At 39.5% G+C, this 22,591-nt stretch overlaps 1 protein-coding gene across 10 annotated transcripts in view; it reads left to right on the forward strand.

Moving 5' to 3' along the window:
• The window catches only part of TCF20 (transcription factor 20), a 98,708-nt gene that overhangs the window by 60,754 nt on the left and 15,363 nt on the right, over positions 1-22,591 (forward strand). For 6 of the 10 annotated variants that reach the window (XR_011559497.1, XR_011559498.1, XM_070755996.1 and 3 more), the window contains exons 2-5: positions 1,525-7,173; positions 16,627-16,720; positions 19,834-19,883; positions 21,532-21,659. Coding sequence is in view for 6 of the 10 variants with exons in the window: in XM_070755996.1 (XP_070612097.1) it covers positions 1,561-7,173; positions 16,627-16,720; positions 19,834-19,883; positions 21,532-21,615 (5,841 nt within the window). In the remaining 4 variants the exon portion in view is untranslated. The remainder of the gene's footprint in view (positions 1-1,524; positions 7,174-16,626; positions 16,721-19,833; positions 19,884-21,531; positions 21,660-22,591) is intronic. The other 4 variants (XR_011559500.1, XR_011559499.1, XM_070756001.1 and 1 more) reach the window with 2 other exon arrangements.

Raw genomic sequence — 22,591 nt, forward strand, 5'->3', positions numbered from 1 at the left:
TACTACTCCCTTCATAAGCTTTATAACACCTCTTCAGACATATTAGATTATCCATTTTCTATTCTATTGATATTTGATACACTAACATTTCCACCCACTCATACCCTGAAAAATACGATAATTAAAAGTTTGCTAATGCCTTGTATGATTTTTTTACTGTTTTATTCTTGCCTGACTATATATCATCAAATCGTTTTAACTGTTAGTTACCACATAGACAGGTTTTTTTCACCACTGCGATCTTCCCTAACTTGATTTTTCCAATCTACCAGTGGAGCACCTATTGCCATTGTAACCAAGTCCATTTATTTTGCTACTGGTCATCCTCTTCTCTTTCCTTCCACTTTTCTTAGCATTGAAACTTTCTCAAGAGAACTACATCTTGTGCTCAAAGTAGATCAATTTGAGCTTGGTTATTTGTGCTCTAAGTGAGAATTCTGCATTTATTTATTTGATAACTCAGTTGCCTGTTTTTTTGGCTCTCCGTGCTATTCTTGGGAGTCTTCTCCAGCACCAGTGTTTAAAAGCATATACTGTATTCTATTTTACAGTAGTCAACAGCTATGGCATTCTCAAGTATCTCCCATCTGAGTGTTAATGCTCTTAGCTTCTGGAATCAGCCAAGTTTGGTCAAGTTCTGGTTCCTAAAGATTGTTGAGGAAGTAAATTAATTGGCTTATTCAGTTACATATTTGATTTGGTTTTGCTAGCAGGTATTAGAACAATTTTAATTGCTTAGTACTTGCCTTAACTTTTGGTGACTTAAAACAAATTATAACTTTTAATGAACATATGCTTAAATCAGACTGCATTCATATATTTGAAGATAGACATAACCTGAATTAAATATTTACAGAGTTATAGGGAAGTATTTTCGGAGTATTCAGCTATTTTACATTAATTTTTTTTGCTTAAATTGAAATTTGGTTTATGTGCTCCACCTTTTATATTCAGATTTTTAAATGTGCTAGGTGCTACAAATATTAATATTGCTGTTTATGTGATATTATTATTTGAATTTTGGGACACTGGAAAAATTGGAATATAGGAATCTTTCATAAAATCTAAAAGCACAATTGGTGATGTCTCACTCGTAATTTTAAGTTATGCTCAACCTGGTGGTTATTTTTTTTGGAGTTTTAATTCACTTCATAAAAGATGGTATTTGCTTCTTGGTTAATATTGATGTATTTTAAAACCATTTCAAAGTTTCTCCAGTTCAAATATCTTCTGCTCTGACATATTGTAAACAGTACAGAATTGCTCTGGGGCTGGAGTCATTCTGATATCTGTCACAGCAGCTCTAACATGGAATAGATGGAAACTAATAAAAAAAAATCTCCCAAAATGTTCTTATAAAATATAGTCATTGTCATCCTATTCTGTTTTCCATAGCAGAAATTCATGGGCTTAGTTTCCTGAGGGGAAAACAATACTAGGTCAGTTAGTTGATAATATGTATATTTCTGTGTCTTGGGGGACATGAACTGTTTTGCTGATTTATTTATCTTTTTTCTCTTTCAGGCAGGCTGTTAAGCTGTCAATACGCAGCTGAGCAGCATGCAGTCCTTTCGGGAGCAGAGCAGTTACCACGGAAACCAACAGAACTACCCACAGGAAGTACATGGTGCATCCCGGCTAGAGGAATTTAGCACTCGCCAGCAAGCTCAGATGTTTCAGAGCTTTGGAGGCAGTGGCAGCACTAGTGGTCGTCGGGAAGCAACAGGAAACGCCGCATCTATGGGTAGTGAAAGCTCTGGACATCAGAGTTATCAAGGTTTCAGAAAAGAAGCAGGAGAATTCTACTATATGGCTTCCAGCAAGGATCCCGCAGCAGCAGCAGGACAACAGCTTCCTCAGCGTAGGCCTTCTGGACCTGTACAGAGCTATGGACCACCCCAAGGCAGCAGCTTTGGAAGCCAGTATGGAAGTGAAAGTCACGTAAACCAGTTTCAAACACAACACTCGTCACTTAGTGGAGTAACACATTATCAGCAGGACTATGCTGGTCCTTTCTCCCCTGGCAGTGCTCAGTACCAGCAGCAGACATCTAGCCAACAACAGCAACAAGTGCAGCAAATGAGGCAGCAGCTCTATCAATCTCATCAGCCTTTACCACAGGCCTCTAACCAATCTGCCTCTAACACACCCCATTTGCAGTCAATTCAACGGCCTTCAAATCTGCCTTCATCTACTAGCTATCCATTAAGAATGGGTCAGTATAGTCAGCACTATCAGCCTCCTGTTTCTTCCTCTTCTTCCTTTCCTTCTCCTCAACGGTTTGGTCAATCTGGACAGAACTATGATAGTAATTATACTGTGAATGCCGGCTCACAGTATGAAGGACATGCTGTTGCTTCAAGTGCACAAGCTTATGGGACTCAGTCAAATTACAGCTTTCAGGCACAGCCAATGAAAAACTTTGAGCAGTCAAAATTGACCCAAGGGAGTCAACAGGCACAAGGACAGGGACAGCAGTCACAACAACAACAACAGCAGCAGCAGCAGCAGCAGCAACAACAACAGACTCCTTCACAACATGTAATGCAGTATTCAAATACTGCTTCCAAACTGTCTCTTCAAAGTCAAGTGGGGCAGTACAATCAAGCTGAGGTCCCTGTAAGATCACCCATGCAGTTCCATCAGAATTTTAGTCCTATATCTAACCCGTCACCAGCTGCCTCTGTGGTTCAGTCTCCAAGCTGCAGTTCCACACCATCTCCTCTCATGCCGGGTGGTGATAATCTCCAGTGTGGACAAAGTAACATTCCAGTAGCATCTAGAAACCGCATTTTACAAATGATGCCTCAGCTTAGTCCAACACCATCCATGTTGCCGAGCCCCAGTGCTCAGGGTGCAGGCTTCAAAGGATTTGGGCTTGAAGGCTTGCAAGAAAAAAGACTTACAGATCCAGGACTAAGCAGTTTAAGTGCCCTGAGTAGTCAAGTAGCTAATCTTCCCAATACAGTTCAGCACATGTTACTCTCAGATGCTTTGGTGCCTCAGAAGAAAGGCTCCAAAAAATCATCAAAAAAACCAGAGAGCTGCGCAAATTCAGAAGGTTCCTCTCAAGCAGAAGAACAGCTTAAGTCTCCACTAGCAGAGTCCATTGATGGTGGTTGTTCCAGTAGTTCAGAAGATCAAGGAGAAAGAGTGAGACAATTGAGTGGTCAGAGCACCAGTTCTGACACCACTTATAAAGGGGTTAATTTAGAGAAACCTCAACCATCACCAGCACCACCATCTCAAAATGAACCTGCAAAAATCACCACCAGCTCTGCAGTTGAGGAAGAAGAAGCAGCCTCCCCTCTTGATGGAAAAGAAGCCTTGATTTCTGTGGAGGTCCCCCCAAAGATCAATGAAAAGACAGTTGGTGTGATAGTCTCCAGAGAAGCTATGTCAGGAAGAGTGGAAAAACCAAGTGGACAGGATAAATCGCCACAAGATGATTCTTCTACAACTGCTCAAGCATTGCCTTCTGCCTCTGCGGTGAAAGACACCAGTCTTGTAGGAGCTCAGCAAGAGTCACAAGGTGGAAATAAAGGAAGCAGAACTGGGGACAACAGCACTAATCATAATGAAGATGGAAACAACCCACCTGGTCATGCTGCTATTGGCTCTAGTTTTTCAAGCAGAACAGAGCCTTCTAAATCCCCCGGTAGTTTGAGGTACAGCTTCAAAGATAGTATTGGGGTTAATATGCAAAGAACTTCTGGTACCTTTTCACAGTATCCTTCAGGTCAGGATAAAGGGGAGTTTTCAGTGCATAATGAGCGAAAGGGCAGGAATGAAAAATTTCCCAGTCTGTTGCAGGAAGTTCTGCAAGGCTATCACCATCATCCTGACAGAAGATATTCTAGAAATGCCCAAGATCAGCATGGAATCAGTGGAAGTTTAGACAGTAGCATGAGACCCAATGTTCTGGTTAATCAAACAAATGAACTAAGTAACAGAGGCCTTTTAAATAAAAGTATTGGATCACTTATGGAAGGTTCACACTGGGGACACTGGGATAGAAAATTAAGTGGCAGTGCAGCTGAGATGAAACAGATTAATTTGGTAGATTACCCAATACCTAGAAAGTTTGACTTAGAGTCTACAGCTCATGAAGCTGCAGGAGTCTCTGAGAGACGATCAGTCATTTGTGACATATCCCCTTTAAGGCAGATTGCTAGAGATTCTGGGCCACATTCTGGGGGCCATATGAGTACTGATGGCAGGAGTGGAAGAAGCGACCGTCTGACCTCTGGTTTAAATCAATCAGTCATCCTCCCTGGTGGCCTCGTAGCCATAGAAGCCAAGCTAAAGTCTCACAGTGGGCAGATTAAGGAGGAGGATTTTGAACCTAAGACCTCTGCCAACGTCAACAACAAAAAATCGGGAGATTGTCACCATGCTAGTTTTAAACATGAATCTTACCGAGGGAATGCTAGCCCTGGAGCTGCCACGCTTGATTCTGCATCAGACTACCTGCTACAACAGGATAGCCGAACAACACAAATGAGACGAGGACCTGGCAGAATAGGAAGCAGCCGGGAAGGAATGAGAGGTAAATCTCCCTCTCAATTTCATGATTTGGCAGATAAGTTAAAGATGTCACCCGGAAGAAATAGAGGTCCAGGGACAGATCTTCACCAGATGAATCCACATATGGTGCTTTCTGACAGGGTCAACCGAAGTTCCTTGCATACTTCTTTCTCTTCAAATTCGGAAAGTTCATCTTTGGCTTCAGCATATCATGGTAATTCCAGATCCCACGTTTATGGTGATCCTAATCAAGGACTGAATTCTCAATATCACTATAAAAGACAGCTATACCATCAACAACAAGAGGATTATAAAGATTGGGGCAGCAGCTCTGCTCAGGGTGTGATTGCTGCAGCACAGCATAGGCAGGAAACAGCTAGAAAGAGCCCAAGACAGCAACAGTTCTTAGACAGAGTAAGGAATCCTTTAAAAAATGACAAGGATGGGATGATGTATCTCCATTCTGGTTCTTATCATGACGTGGGATGCCAAGAAACCAGCCGCTGTTTGTTGGGGGGTGAGAGCACTCTTCAGAATAAGTGTGTGGAGATGAAACACATGAATCAAAAGATTCAGCAACATGAATCGGGTTGGGACCTTTCCCGTCAGTTAACCCCTGGAAAGAACAGTGGCTCTCTAGGGACAACAAGTCAAAAGAGATTTATTTCACAAAATAGTGAAACACATAGGCGTGATAATGTTGGCGATGTACTTAAATCTGCTAATGCCATGGTAAGAATTCCTGGCCAAGAAGATCAGTCTCCTCAAAATCCTTTAATAATGAGAAGGCGAGTCCGCTCATTCATTTCTCCTATTCCAAGCAAGAGGCAGTTGCAGGAAATGAAAACCAGTGGGATTGATGACAAAGGACGCATACACCCTTCATCAAAGGATGGAGTTGATAAAACTCTCAATTCTTATGCCCATTCCTCTCAAAACCAAGATGTTGGCAGATCATTCTCAAAAGGAGAATCATCTAGGAATCTTCCAAGTCCTGATAATAGAAACTGTTCTGGTGTCTCCATCACAAGCCCAGCCAAAACAAAAATTCTTCCCCCACGAAAGGGGCGTGGATTAAAGCTGGAAGCTATTGTTCAAAAAATCACCTCTCCCAGTGTTAGGAGGAGTGCATCTTCAAATTGTGCTGAGGCTGGTGCAGATGCCGTCACTCTTGATGACATTCTGTCTCTGAAGAGTGGCCGCCCAGACAGTGGGAACGTGGCCAATCATGAAATAGGAGAAGAAAATATAAAAATAGAAGTGTTAGATCGAGAAAATCAAGTACTGACCAATGAAATTTCCCGGACAATATCTTCTGAAGATTGGCGTGATGATGGAGATGAGATTGTGAAAAAAGAGGTTTCTGAACATGTCACTGTTGGCAAAGATTGTTCAGTGCCTATCATGATTCCAGCATCTTCTCAGAAATCTGTTGGGCAAGTAAGAATAGATGGATCTGTAAATTTTTCTGAATCAAAATCAATTCCGCCAACCAATATTTTGACTCCTGAAACAAGTGTAAAGCCAGAAGAAAAAGATGGAGGCATTATGTCACCCAAGTCAGATTCCTTTCCTCCAAAGGGATATTTCCCTTCTGGTAAGAAAAAGGGAAGACCTATCGGTAGCGTAAACAAGCAGAAGAAGCAGCAACAACAATTGCCGCTTCCCTTAGTGCCAGAAGCAGTGCAGCTATCGGAGGAGGCAGTAGACAGTGAACCAAAACCTAAGAGACAGCGAAGGGAGAGGAGGAAAACTACAGCACAACCACGAAAGCGGAAGCCAAGACGAGCTGCTGCTCCCATTGTGGAGCCTCAAGAACCAGAAATCAAACTAAAATATGCTATTCAGTCTCTTGATAAAACTGATACTAGGAATAAATCTTTTTTCCCTTATATTCATGTGGTAAACAAATGCGAGCTAGGTGCTGTATGCACAATAATTAACGCAGAAGAAGAAGAGCAGAATAAATTGATGAGGGGTCGAAAAGGACAGAGGTCATCAACACCACCTCCTAGCAATGTTGAGAGTAAAGTACTGCCTACTTCCTCTTTTATGCTACAAGGTCCTGTTGTAACAGAGTCATCCGTTATGGGCCATCTTGTCTGTTGCCTTTGTGGCAAGTGGGCCAGCTACCGCAACATGGGTGATCTTTTTGGACCTTTCTATCCACAAGATTATGCAGCCACACTGCCTAAGAACCCCCCTCCTAAGAAATCCACAGAGATGCAAAACAAGATCAAAGTACGACATAAAAGTCTGTCTAATGGTTCCAAGACTGACACAGAGGAAGAAGAGGAGGAGCAAGAGCAAAAAGAACAGAGAAGCCTGACTGCCCACCCACGTTTCAAAAGACGACATCGCTCTGAGGACTGTGCTGGGGCTTCTCGGTCACTTTCAAGAGGCAATGCTTGTAAAAAAGCAGCCACTGAGGGTGGCAATGTTGGTGAAAATACTTCTTCAGACTCTAAACCCCCCATACCTACTTCTGAAGGTGTTCCTGAGTTGGAGCTACAAATTCCTGAACTACCTCTTGATAGCAATGAATTTTGGGTCCATGAGGGCTGTATTCTCTGGGCCAATGGGATTTACCTAGTCTGTGGCAGGCTTTATGGGCTGCAAGAAGCTGTGGAAATAGCTAAAGAGATGGTGAGTACTAATCTGTATTTTACAATTGTCATGATATTTATTGCATTCTAATTCTCTTCTTTTGCCATGTCTTAAACATATTGGTACCACTGTAATTTTATGGATTGTTTATATGAACCAATCTCATAATTTTGCATTATTCAGAATTATTTTGGACTGAAATTCATAGAACCATTTTATGCTGTGATTATTGTATTCTTATTAAGCCATACATTTCCTTAAAACAAACGATATTGCTGAGTTTAATGCTTGTAAAATATAACATTTCCTTTTGGTCACATTGAATTTTTGTTTATGTGATATGATAATGCTATGACCATGTGGTACTATACAGGTAATCCTCTTCTTACAATCACGATTGAGCCCAACATTCCTGTTGCTAAATGAGACAAGCAGTAGTGGAATTCACTTACACTACTGGTTCTGACACGGGAGTAAATGGGCGTCACTTCTGCACATGCGCAGTGTCTGTCATGATGTCCGGGTGGGTGGGCTGAACCTCCCACCGCAGCTGCTACCGATTCATCCGAACCGGTGCGAATAGGTAGAATACCACCACTGGAGACAGGTGAATTTTGCCCCATTTTATGACCTTTCTTGTCTTTCTTTCTTTTTTCACTGTCGTAACTTTGAATAGTCACTAAACAAACTGTTGTAAGTCAAGGACTACCTGTACTCCTCAAAAAAGTATAGATATGATTGCCGTTGCCTTCTTCCAATATATTTTTAGTCTACCTTGCGGCTCACACCTTAATAATAACCAGGACCGGTCCTACTTAGTTTAGATCAGCCAGGTTTAGTTAATTGGAGTCTCTTAACTCCAATTAAGTGACTCCAATTAAAATTAATATAAAGAACCATTTGCTATTGGCATATTAAAAACATCTTTATGATTTCTCAGACTTTTTTTCTTTGAAATGGTAAAATTTTGGAAAGAAATGCATTTTACAAGTTCAGATATAAATATTGGAAAGAAAAGCAAATTATTTGCCAGAAAAATTGTCAAAGAAGTTCTATTTCTATTTAATGCTGTCATTTGAGGGCAAATTTGCATTTTTCATTACTTGAAATTAAGCTTGGGTGATTTGTGAGTCTGTGTGTATACAGCCACATGGTTTATTTTCTCTTCTCCAGAGGGTTGGGTTTTTAAAATTCCAAATATTCATTGATCTGTAAAATATAGATTTTGTTAGCTTTCTTTCTTGTACAAACACTTTCCCCCCCAGATTCTAGATCTAGCCAGATAATAGCCAAAAACAGAAGAAAGAATATATTTAAAAATCAGATAATGCAAATGAGTTCTGACATCTTGACATAATAAAGGCAAACCTGCAAGGACTTTTGAACTCTTGTACTGTCAAGATGTTGTTTGCTGTAGAAGGAGAATGGGAGGTTATTGTGCGGTAACTATTTCTTAGCTTTAGAAGTACAGTAAAGATATTTTCATGGCACATTTTAAGAGATTTTAAGACATCTTAAGAGATTGCTACTCTGGACTCTTTTTCTTCCATTCTGACACATTTTTTTCTTTCTTTGGCTGTAAAAATTAAATTTACTGTGTATTTGCTGGTTTGCTTTTGAGTGTGGCACCTCTTAATTATACATTTTTGTTGTTTTAAATTTATTTCTTTATTCATCAACCTTATATGGCCACCGTTCTCACAAAACAAGTGACACCAGGTGATGTACAACATGGCTAAAAGCTATATATGCCAAATTATTATCATTATCATCATCATTATTATTATCCATTGCACAGTCAGCTGGCTGTTTAGATTGAATTTGGCATTTTTATCCATCTACTGAGTCCTTCTCAAGGACCTGGGGATACATATGTTTTTTGACAATGTTAAAGATATCATTGCAGGATGTAAGCTGTTCCAAGTAAAGCTGCCTTTTGCAGTTGTCAGATAGACAAGTTTATAAGAGAACTATGAGACAAAGTCCAGGTGTTAATAACAATGGAACTACCTCAGTATCTCACCAGTCTCTGGGTTACCCAGATCTGGTGGCCCAACCAAATTTTGAAGGATGTCTATAAAATCAGCATGGATGGAGTCAGCCTCATTTCATTAAATATAAAGTCTAGCAATGATTGCCTTTTTCTTTTCACACATGTCTGAATCTGTACTAAAAGTATAATACTAATAATTATGGAATGTGTGTTCATGACATTATAGCCAAAGGATTACTATTTGATATCTTTAATTGTGATAAGATTCAGACTTATTAGTAGAAATGTAGTGTTAAATTCATATTGGAAAATTGAATTGTCATTGCTATTTCTCCTAGAACAGACGGAGAAACTAATATAACTACTACTACGTATCTGAGCACTAATAGTTCTATCCTTTCAGAAACAGGATAGTTAGTGCAGTGGAATTTAGCTGATTACTATTTTCAGTATTTTACTGTTGTCAGTACGGGACGAAATTTAAAACTTAAAATGTAGCTGCAACTACATTTATATTTGTATTATCAGGAAACTTTGAATTTCCACAAATTAGTCAATCTATAAAAGTTGGAGAATGCCACAGAAGGAAGCCAGCTCATTCATATTGAAAAACATCCCCATGCAGGACCCACCTCCTCAGCCGGGTCTCCCTCCTGTCCCGTCCCCCTTGCTGGCTTCCTACACGGCCCTCCCCTTCGGCTGAGCAGAGGCAGCCACCTGCTAATGAAATTATGGACAAATAATAAAAGTATTCTGATTTTTTTTTTAAAGGAAAAGATAGGGAGCTACCTACTGTATGTTACTTTAAACTCATGAAGTAATATCACTTGTACAAATAAATATATAAATAAAGCAAATGCCAGCATAACTTATGCAACTTATAATGAAACTACAGTGGTACCTCGAGATACGAGTTTAATTCGTTCCGGACCTGGGCTCTTAAGTCGAGCAGCTCTTATCTCGAACGACTTTTCCCCATAGGAATTAATGTAAATAATTTTAATTGGTTCCAGCCCTCAAAAAACTCACAAAGTTAGTCTAAATTATGCAGAAAGACATGTTTTTAATGAAGAAATGTACATGTACATATAAATGAATAATGAAGTTTCTTTCACTTAACTTGTAAACTTTCTTAAACTTTTAAATTTACATATGTTCAACTTCTCTGCCACCCAATCCTGTAGGACAGAGGTCCCCAACCCTTTTTGCACCAGGGACCGGCTTTAAGCGATCAAGAGAGGAATGGGTGAATGAATGGACGGAGGGTGGGAAGGAAGGAAGGAAAGAGGGAAGGGACAGGAACAGAGGAAGGAAGCAAGGAAACTTATGAAAGGGGAGAGTAAGAGAGGAATGAGTGAAGGGAGGGAGGGAGGGAAGAAGGTGGAAAGGAGAAAGAAAAGAAGAAATAGAGGAAGGGAAGGTAAAAGAGAGAAAGAAAAAGAGCAAGAAAGAAAGAAAGAAAGAAAGAAAGAAAGAAAGAAAGAAAGGGGGAAGGGACAGGAACAGAGGAAGGAAGCAAGGAAACTTATGAAAGGGGAGAGTAAGAGAGGAATGAGTGAAGGGAGGGAGGGAGGGAAGAAGGTGGGAAGGAGATAGAAAAGAAGAAATAGAGGAAGGGAAGGTAAAAGAGAGAAAGAAAAAGAGCAAGAAAGAAAGCTGCAAGCACCCTCCCGAGCCCCCCAGGCCGGCTGCAACCTTTTAAAACATGCGCGCCGCTTCGCAGCTGTCTCCTGAAGCCGAACGCGGAAGTTAGCGTTTGGCTTCAGGAGACAGCTCCTTGGCGCTTGTATCTCGAATTTGGGCTTGTAAGTAGAAAAAAAATATCTCTCCCCTCCCAGCTCTTATCTCGAGTTGCTCTTAAGTAGAGCAGCTCTTATGTCGGGGTTCCACTGTACTAGGATGAAAATGTTGCGTTATGCATGCATGTTCCTTTCTGGACTTGAGGAATTATAAAGATTTCCAACATGGGCCACGGGTCAGCTGAATTGGAATATCATATGTAGGTAGTATTTATTAGCTACATGTGCTCTTTAAAAAGGGAATAAACAAAAGCTCTATTGTATATTTCTTTGGAAACAGTGTATATTGCACTTGTCAGAGTTATGATGTATTTCAGATTCAAAAAGCTGCTTCAAGCTCCAAAAGTAGTGTTCGTCTCTTTAAAAGTGTCTTCTCCTAGGATTGTATGTCTATCCTCTGCGATGGTTGTGTGATTAAAAAAAAAAAAAAAAAAGACACGGCAGGCCTTACCCATTTTAAAGAGAGCGGTGTTACTATGGGGTTATGGTCAGTTGTAGCCCTCCTCCCCATCTTTTTCCTCCTCCTGCTGCTGGCCCAGGTTCCAAATGCTTAGCACGGGTGTAGACCTGGGATGTGCACAGCGAGCGTGGCAGGGCATCATAGCCTTGTCTGCAAAGGGAGCCTGCCAGGACCAGCCACGGAAGAAGCAATGGGACAAACGGAGGAATTTCCATTGGTGGGTGAAACTGGAGAGCTGCTAGCAGATCCCTAGATTAGATTAGATTAGATTAGATTAGATTAGATTAGATTAGATTAGATTAGATTAGATTTATTGGATTTATATGCCGCCCCTCTCCGCAAACTTGGGGCGGCTCACAACAATAATAAAAAACAGTACATAATAATAAATCCAATGCCCACCAATCTAATTACAATTTAAAATTAGTAATTTCATAAAACAATCCCAATACAGTGAACCCTCGAGTTTCGCGTCCTCAAGCATCGCGAAAGGGCTATTTCGCGAGTTTTCAACCCGGAAGTAAACTCCACCATCTGCGCATGTGTGCCTTTTTTTCTATGGCCACGCATGCGTAGATGGTGGAGTTCCCCAGCTGGGAAGCTGGGCGGCTTCCCTGGGTCTTCCCCCTCTTGCCCCGTAAGACCCCAGCGGCGGCGCGAGCAACGGTGTGGGCGGGCGGCACGCGCGGGGACACCCCAGCTCTGCTGCCCAGCTGGGGAGCGGAGCTGGGGTTTCCCCAAGCGCGCGCGCGTTGCTGGGGCCGCTCCCCAGCTGGGGAGCGGAGCCGGGGTTTCTCCAAGCGCGTGCGCGTTGCTGGGGCCGCTCCCCAGCTGGGGAGCGGATCTGGGGTTTCCCCAAGCGCGCGTGCGTTGCTGGGGCCGCTCCCCAGCTGGGGAGCGGATCTGGGGTTTTCCGAAGCGCGCGCGCGTTGCTGGGGCCGCTCCCCAGCTGGGGAGCGGATCTGGGGTTTTCCCAAGCGCGCGCGCGTTGCTGGGGCCGCTCCCCAGCTGGGGAGCGGAGCCGGGGTTTCTCCAAGCGCGCGCGCGTTGCTGCGGCCGCTCCCCAGCTGGGAAGCGGCCCCAGCAATGCGCGCACGCTTGGGGAAACCCCGGCTCCGCTCCCCAGGAAACCCCAGGCGCGAGCAACGGGGTGGGCGGGCGAAGGGCGGGCGGCGGTGGAAGTAAAAACACCATCTGCGCATGCGCAGATGGTGTTTTTACTTCCGCACCGCTACTTCGCGAAAAATCGATCATCGCTTGGGGTCCTGGAACGGAACCCTCGCGATGATCGAGGGTTCACTGTATATATAAAAAAACAGGCACACAGTCAATCAATCAACAAAACAACATGGGCAAGGGGGAGGTGTTTTAGTTCCCCCATGCCTGACGGCAGAGGTGGGTCTTAAGGAGTTTACGAAAGGCAGGGAGGGTAGGGGCAATCCTAATCTCAGGGGGAAGCTGGTTCCAGAGGGTCGGGCCCCCCACAGAGAAGGCTCTTCCCCTGGGTCCCGCCAGGCGACATTGTTTAGTCAATGTTAGTCATTGTTCAGGCAAAGTTGAAGTCTGGAGTCTGGGAAGTGCTGTTCCGGATCGCGTCAAAACTGGAGGAAATTAGAGGGATGCAGCTTCTGAAGGCACAGCAGACATTCTGCAGCTCATGTTGGAAGCACTGCCTTTGGCTTCTTCTTTTTCCACAGCCCAGCAGCCAGGCCCAACATACCTTGTCAGTAATGGGAACAGATCTATGACACCATGATAAATACAAGTGTTCTTCATTTGCAGATAAATAAAATAGTGGTGCTACTTCCATACTGACACTAGTACTAGCAGGTATCTACACTAGCAGATTATCTCAGTATGTGGAAATGAGGGAGGAGGCCATGCAACTCATCTAATATAGTAGCCAGTGGATACTTATCCCTGATTAAAATCATGGTGTTTCTAAAGTAGAACTGTTTGGTGTATAAAGAATATTAGGCATAGGACAAAGGTGAGGATGCTTTATTTTAATAAATGATCCATTCAAAGTCAGAAAGTACTTTGTATGGAAATTTGGGCCCCATAGTTTATTGAAAGAAGCAGATGGTCTCTGGTTCCAGGACTGGAGAGATTGAAGCTATTATATTGTGAGCAAACCATGGAAAACAACAACAGCTGTCAAATTGCAGACTTATTTGAGGGTAGGGAAGCTGGCAGAAGCAACAGATGAGCTGTCCTTGGTACAGTAGGTGGAATTGCAGTTCAGTAGCAATTATTTTTGAATTGGTAGTTGAGAGTAATTTTAATAATGTAGCAGCTTGAACAGACCGTTTAAAAAATTTAAAAATCTCTGTACTTTTTAAATCAAAGTCTAGGTAGTATTTTTTTTTAAATATGGGACAAAAAGAAAACAAAAATAACACCTCTGCAATTTTGAAAACATTTAGAGAGGGTTAAAGAAAGATACTGTATTTTTCGGAGTACAGTATAAGATACACATACACACACCCAAAGAGGGTGGCAATGTTGGTGCATCCTATACACTGAATACAGCTATTCCTGACCTCCCACAGCCTTGCCCCTGCACCCCATTTTTGCGAAAAAAATGTATTTTGTCTTCCCCCATCCCCCACCAGCACTCTGCGGGCCTCCCAAACTCTTTGTGTTTCCCATTTTTTGCAAAAATGGGTGAAAACGGGACCATTTTTGAAAGAAAACTGGGTGCGCAGAGGGTTTGGCAGGCCTACAGACTGCTACTGGGGTCTGGGGGAAGGCAAAAACACCCCCGTTTTTACAAAAAAAACACCCCTTTTTGCAAAAACAGCATTTTTGCCTTCTTCTAGCCCCCTGAAGCACTCTGCAGATGTCCCAGGCCCTCTGTGTTTTTCATGTGTTTTTGCAAAAGTATTGGATTGTCACATGCTCTTTTTACCACTGTTGTTAGCTGCCCCGAGTCCACGGAGAGAGGCGGCATACAAATAAAATAAATAAATAAATAAATAAATAAATAAATAAATAAATAAATAAAAAGAGGGCACACAGAGGGTTTGGGAGACCTGCAGAGTGCTGCTGGGGGCAAGGGAGGACAAGCACTTTTTTGTCTTACCTCTTTGAAATCTTGATGTGTCTTATACACTTATACCGAAAAATATGGTATGTTATTGGTATGTTTGAAATATCCCCCCCCCCCAAAAAAAAATCTACTGAATTGAAAATGCGTTGGCTATATACTAGAAATGTCTTCCAATAATTTGTTAATAAACTGCGACCAGGAACTTTGTTCTCCTGAATCATTTATTATGTGTATAAGTAGCAAGTAATAAAATGTTAGTGCTTTGAACTCAACACTTAGCTCTGGTTACTTTCACCTGATGTTAATAAATTCGAAAGAAACAATCTGTCAAGGATATAAATGAGCTAATGCCTAAAATTATATAAATTGTGGTAATGTTCAAGTTACATAAAATATATCTATGTAGCAGAAATGAGAACTGTCAAGGTCTGGCAGATGTAACATGCACAAAATCTAGCCATATGCCATGTAGTAAATAGCAATTAATTTATAAGTAGCATCTGGGCATAGGTCAGATCTAAGCAATCAGGATAACTGCTGGTCAGAGAGGGGATAAATCTTATTTGAATGTCGCTATCAATTGAATAAGTACATATTCCGTGGTTACCATCTCTCCAGAATCACAGGGGCAGACCCTTTCAGTCAATGCTACCTTTTATACTTGTCATCCCAAACTATAGAAGGACGGCATGACATATGAGGCAGAAAGCTTTCTTATGACTTTGTGAGCAACCTAGCAGAAATGACTATTTATTTAGCATTTGCTCAAATGCTATATAAATTCACCCCTCCGTGGGGCCTCTCTAGGAATCTCCTGGGAGGAAACAGGGCCTCCACCCTCCCTGTGATTTCCCCAATCGCACACATTATTTGCTTTTACATTGATTCCTATGGGAAAAATTGCTTCTTCTTACAAACTTTTCTACTTAAGAGCCTGGTCACGGAACGAATTAAGTTTGTAAATAGAGGTACTACTATAATCTAGAACAGGGATGTCAAACTCAATTTCATTGAGGGCTGCATCAGAGTTGTGTTTGACGCTGAGGGGCCATGGCCAGCTCTACATCACTCCTGTCAGGGATGCCTGTGGTGGCCCAAGTGCTCTGCCAGTGGAAATGAAGCTCCATTTTCGCTGGCAGAGGGTTGCAGGAGGCCATGGCAGCCAAAAACAGAGCTTAGAAGTACGTTTTCACTGGCAGAAGCACCATGGGGCGGTCCTTCATTGTTTCCAGGCTGGCTCCGCAAACCAGATCTAAGTACCCCACGAGCCAAATCTGGCTCACGGGCCTTGAGTTTGACACCCCTGGTCTAGTCCATAGTTTTGATCTATTTTGCTTCATTGAACAAATCACAGCAAACTGGGAAGAAGGAAAGGGATAGAAAATATATCTGCTATTCCATGCTATGAAGGTTGGGTTATCATTTTTTTTATATATAATGATAGACATCTCCCAATTAAGAGCTGTGCTACTTTATAAAAAAATAATGAACAGGCTCTGTCTCCAAACACAAGCCTCTTTCCCATTGATGAAATTCTGGAGGGCAGAAATATTATCATCTTAGAAGTAAGGTTTCCAAAATTCTGCTGGAATTATCTCTTCAGAAAGTAGAACCACTTCTGTAGGACAGTGTCCCTCCCTCAGGGATGGTTTAGAAGGATATCATGGTCAATGATATTGAATATTGCTATGAGAAGGAGGAGGACCAAGACCCCCCTCATCCAAGACCATAATCAAGGCAATTTCTGTGTTGTGAAGGCCCCTTGACATCTTCTAATTTTGGAATTGTGATGGATATCCAGACAGCATTCTTTGAACAATAATAAAGGAATATGAGTAATTCAAATATATGCATTGTTAAACACTTTTTGTGACAATTATTTAGTAATAATTATAATAATAGTTCCTGAACTTTAGTTTAAGACAAAACATATAATGGTTACCTTTAAATTCATATATAAAGTGAGTATCCTGGGGAAAAGTAATGATGGGACACCATAATTTAAGAGATTCTTGTTACCTCGTCTAAAGATGAATCCACAAGGCAATAGAAGTGATATGTTTTAAAGAAAAAAAGTATGATGAACTTAGTGACTCAACAGATGAAATTTTGTAAAAATTAAGTAAAGATTTTTACTTAAGAAATTTAGAAAATTTATAGAAAGTATCTATATTTCCATTTTTTCCAGAAATGTTCTCATTGCCAGGAACCAGGAGCCACCTTAGGCTGCTACAACAAAGGCTGCTTCTTCCGGTATCATTATCCATGTGCCATTGATGCAGGTAAAAAAAGGGAAATTACTGATATGAAGAGAAAGAGACAGAATGAGACTAAAAGTTGTTTGCTGCTAAAGTGATACAGAATGATTTTCAAGAGCAAAAATAAAGAACATAATATGTTACATAAAGAACATAGCATGTTATATAAGAAATTACAAATGTTTATGGAAAAACTTTATTTTAAGGAATTACAGTGGTACCTCTACCTAAGAACGTCTCTACTTAAGAACTTTTCTAAAGAACCAGGTGTTCAAGATTTTTTTGTCTCTTCTTAAGAACCATTTTCTACTTAAAAACCCGAGCCCGGAAAAATTTCCCAGGAAATTTGAGAGCGGCATGAAGGCCCGGCTAGTTTCCTGCTATTCCCCCTGGATTTCACAGGCGCAGTGTATGGAAGGCAGCCTCGCACTGGGTGTATGGGAGGCACGTGCTTCTCCTTGCCGCCTCAGAGTCCCTCTTTTTTTTTTTTAAGCCTTAAAGTTTTGGATTTTTTTTTTATTCCCTCACCTCAGCTTCTTACTTCGGCAGCGACTGTCCTCCTCTTCTTCCTCCTCCTCCTCCCACCCAAATTCTGATGTTTTATTTCTTTCCTAATGGGTTTGCACGCATTATTTGCTTTTTTACATTGATTCCTTCCTATGGGAAAAAATGCTTCTACTTACAAACCTTTCTACTTAAGAACCTGGTCAGGAAACGAATTAAGTTCTTAAGTAGAGGTACCACTGTACTTAAAATACAACAGCGGAGATTAAAATATTAACCATATATATACGATTGAAACATTAAATAGTTGATAAAATCTATTTCCAATTGATAGATGCATTAACTACAATATATGTATTAGATTTATGACTGCTTTTCCTCCAAGGACTGCAGTTTACATATCTCTCCTTCCAGTTTTATTCCCATAAGAACCCTTGGAGTTAAACTGAGTGACAGAAACCGGCCCAAGATCACTGTTTCCATTACTGAAGTTGACTTAAATGTGAAACTCACCAATCCTAATTGATACCTGAATTATTTCATTTGCAGAAAAGATTCGTAGGATAATTGTGTTTGGAATATTGACAGAGTGAAGAGGAATTAAGGGGTTTAATTCAGAGGTGGTATTCAGCTGGTTCAGGCAAACGGGTGGTAGCGATCTGCAGGTGGGCCTGTCCTACTTAGGCACATTTTGAAGCCATAAGCAAAGCATATGCGCAGAAGGCCACACACATATGCATAGAAGGTGCACGCATGACTAAAGCAAGCATGCACGCATGCTCACATTTGCGAACCGGTAGGGAAAGTAAGTGAATACCATCCCTGGTTTAATTGTTTTAGAAATTCTGTTTGGAAAACTGCAGTAGGAAAGAATGATTTTTAACAGTAATTGGTTTTTCTACAGTCCTAAACTGGCACGTTGAATTTAGAGATATCTGCTTTGTAACAAAGTAGAAAATGCTATTTTTGAAAATAAGTATTTTTAAACATTTCATTCTAGCCTATAGCAAGTTTTTTTTTACCTTGATTCATCATTAATTTAAACTTTTCTACTCACTATTATTTATTACTCATTTATTAATAAATATTAAGTCAGCCTTTAATTCAAGCAAGTAATTGCTGCTAATTAAAAAGTCAGGATAGTTCTAGGAAAAAAATGGTTTCCTAGAAAAGTTAAAGATTTTAAAGAAAATGTACTTATAGTAAAAGAAAAAAATATGCATTGAAATAAAAAACTATCAATTAATGGCCTATTCGCAGGCATCTCAAAGATGATGTTTGAACTACAAAAACTGTTGGACTCAATAGATTTATTTTATGACTCTCCTTGTTTGAAGATACTTTACTTTTTAAATTATTATAATATTCTGGGGAATCTAATAAATATTTTGAAGTAAAAACTGTCTTTATGTGTATGATTCCATACTGCAAACTGTAGAATAATTTAGTATCTCTAAAATTGCATTTTGAAGTTAGCTACCAACTGAAAGAAATTTTATCTTAATAAACTACATTTTTTCTTTCACAATCTTTATACAGTTTAAAGCAAATATATAACATATATTTTATAATATGTAAAATATAATATTGAAGAAAAACTGAGTCAGCATCAGGGAGGTTTCAGGGTTTTTTTCTTTGCCAGATTCATGCTGACTTATAACTTTTCCAAAAGATTCCAACAACAGTAAGGTATAATTAAATCACAGAATTATGTATGATATATCACATGCACATTTTTAAAATCACCTAGAAAATTGCTTGGTGGTAAGGTTTTGCAAGGACTGTGTCTATTGGTGTCCAAAAGACTACTAGCATTAGATTCACCTCAACCCAAAGCAAAGCTGGATGAAAAAAATAATAATCTTTAAAGCTTAAACTGAAAGTGCATTTTGAGAAAATAATGCCTAAGATAATGACGGCTAACATTTTTGTTGTGTTGAAAGTACGAATGTGCACAACAACACACACACGCCTGCCTGCACCGCTAATGCAATGTGTGTGGTGGAGCTGTGCGTATCATGCGTGCTATAATTTCCCCATCACGGGCCTAGGATAGGATTTTTATTGTTACATGTTTGAGCTTGGAATCTGAATCTAAAAAACCCCCCTCTGTTACAGAACTATTTGCAAAGTTCTGTTTGATTGAATAAGTATATTTAAAGGGGAGGGGTAAATGATTGTCTGATTTCACACAATGCTTAGCCAAAGCTTAAATGTTTGCACATTAAAGCTTAAGTTATGGGTTGGTTATAATATACTATACAAGTAAAACTTGAAAAATTAGAATATCGTGCAAAAGTTCATTTATTTCAGTAACGCAGCTTAAAAGATGAAACGTAATATATGAGAGAGACTGATTACATGCAAGGCAAGATAGTTCAAGCCGTGATTTGTCATAATTGTGATGTACAGCTCATGAAAACCCCAATCCACCACCTCAGAAAATTAGAATATTACACGCAGTATCGGACAAATGAATTTATTGCAAATGAATTTACTTGATAGGTGAAGAAAAACATTCAATGCCATTGTCAAGTATTCCTTTACGATTTCTTAATACAGGCTATGAAATTGTTTGGTTCCATTTGATCTTAGACATACTCTGATATTTTGTTTCTAATCTTCTCTTCTAGATTGTTTACTAAATGAAGATAATTTCTCAGTGAGGTGCCCCAAGCACAAGGTAACTGAATTGTACTTGGTTTTGCCCTTTCTTGGATTCAGAATTAAATGGTATTGCCTTATAATGCTTGCTAAAAATATACTTCTGTAATGTTACTTACATTTAGGTCTCCATACAGTATTTTCTAAACAATAAGAATTTGAAAATGGAATTTTAATGGCATTTCATTTCTTTTCTTTTTGTTCTTTGAACCAAACACTAAACTTATATAATAATGTTTTGTAATATAAAATATATACTTCAAATTTCTTTTCCTTATCTCAGAAAATAGATTTGTTGAGGACTAGCCTTCTGTCATGGTGAATGAAACCTATAATATTATGAGAGAATAAACTTACTTGGTCAAGTTGAGAGCTTCTGTATATGATTTAACTTCTATAATATTAACTCTTATAAATTTACTTATTAACTTATTAACTCTTATAAATTATATATTAACTCTTATAAATTATATAAAAATGATAATTTTCCAATAAGAATGGAATTTTTGAAACAACAATATTATATTTCAGGATAAATTGGAGTATACTGTAACATGCTGTGGCATAGGTGTTTCTTGAAATATTTGGTACAAAATTATCATTTAGCTTGAGCAGTTATTGAAAGTGTTTTTTGTTGAAAAAACACGTTCCATTCTCAAATACATTTCATTTCACTGAGCAGTTCCAAAAATGTTATTCCGTAGTTTAAAAATCAAATCTATATCATAATTCCATATTTTAACTATTTGTTGCAGTAAGACTTCATTTTCTAATTTTGCAGTGTTTTGCTAAGTTATACAGAATACTCAATGCCGTATCTCAGTGATTGTGAATCTTTCATTGGGTGCCGAAAGCACTCACATGTTCGCTATTGCACACGTGTGTGTGCCCACACCCATAATTCAATGCTTCCTGTGCCACACCCCCACACATGTGTGTGACCCACTCCATGCTTCCCCACCCCCATGCATGAATGCACAACCCCGTCCCATTGCTCATAACTGAAATACTCATGAAACCTATTTTGTTCCATTGGAACGCTAAAGTGTTTGTGCTTTTTACAAAAATGTCCTACTGCAAAAAAGGTTTGCTACTTTAAAATGCAAACAAGGATAGATATAATTCAAAGTAATTAAGAGGGAGAAGAACATTCTTATTAAAAGGTGTTAAGGTTTGTGTCATAAATGAATTATCCACAAATGAAACTATTTCCGGTTTGATGGTGGCTGAATTGAATAGCAAAATTGAATATTCTTGAGTCAAGCAAAAAGTTATTTCAGAATATTCAGGAGGAGGTTATTAAAAATGTAGTTTCAGTTTGATTTGTGAAAGTACATTAAAGTTTGGTGTTGAAGTTTTGAAACTGTGCAGTTAGTTCAACAAAATCGCTAAAATCTTTTTTTTTATTTCAATTTTAATCTTTACTGAAATAATATATTCTAATTCTATGATGTTATGGTAAGAGGATTCCACACTTAGCAAAATAAAAACACTAGCTAAATAAAAATAAATATTGCTTGATTCTCAAAATTACCAAATGCTGACTTGCAGAGATCTTCCCTGAAAAATCTGTATTTATTTCTAAAAGTGCTTGATGCTGCTTCATCTCTTTCATGCTCTACATATTCTCTTTCTCTTTCATCTTACCTTGGTCTATTGGACAACAGCCTCCCCCTCCTTGCTCTCTTCCCCCCTTGCAGAACAAGATGGTGAAAGGCAGCTTCAGCACAGAGCAGTCGGAGCGGGGGTGAGGGGGGAAGTGTGTTCGTGGGAATGAAAATAAAGGCAAGCACAGGTGAGTGGAGGGAAAGACACTGAGTTGCCCCTCCTGCTTTCTCTCCAGTTTAAGAGAGAAATAGGTATTTATATTAACTTGCAGTTTATTTCTTTAGGATGCTTAGTATTATTGAATCATTCCTTAATTAATACTCATATTTATTAGGATGGGACAGAAGTGAAAAGCGACTTTGCTTGAACTATTTGCCTTATTTATTTTTGTCTGTTCACACAAACAATTATTTGTCATACAACTATTTAAAGAATGGATTATAGATTTGAGAAAACATCAAGTCATCTGCATTTTTAATCAAAAGAAAACAAAACAATTTGCACAAGGTAGTTCATGCAGTTCAACAATACTTGAGTTATAGAAAGGTAACTTAGCTAACCGTTGATAACTACATACTTAAGGAAGCAGCCTTTATGACATATCAATCCAAGTCAGAGTTTTATGTTCTGGAGGAATCCTTGTCAAGAGGAAGAAAAAGGCTGGAGAAAACCACTCAGAATCTGAGTTTTTGCTTAGTTTTTTCTGTCCCCTTCAAAGAGATCTATTACTATCAACAGTTCTGTAGAAACAACTTCTGAAAAGACGGGGTAAAGATGGACAGGACTCCAGATGTAACATTTACTGAAAATTTTATTTTAATCAACATTAATGTCACATGTATGGAATTTGTATATAAAAATTGGGATTATATTAGTGCAACAAATAAATTATATCTATCCTAAGAGTTTGTCTGTATTTAGAAAAGACTGGGAATAAAGGCATACAGCTATCTTTCACAATGACATTTGATTTAGCTTAGTTAACCCAGAAGCGGTACTTTTTAATGGATAGTTTAGTACTGACTTCTTACTCTTTCTTGTCCATGCAATAGTAAAAACATAGCTGTCTCCCAATTAAATACAGTGGTACCTCAAGATACGAATCCCTCGTCTTACGAA

The sequence above is a fragment of the Erythrolamprus reginae genome, chromosome 6, assembly GCF_031021105.1.
Source record: "Erythrolamprus reginae isolate rEryReg1 chromosome 6, rEryReg1.hap1, whole genome shotgun sequence".
In the NCBI taxonomy this organism is placed as follows: domain Eukaryota; kingdom Metazoa; phylum Chordata; class Lepidosauria; order Squamata; family Dipsadidae; genus Erythrolamprus; species Erythrolamprus reginae.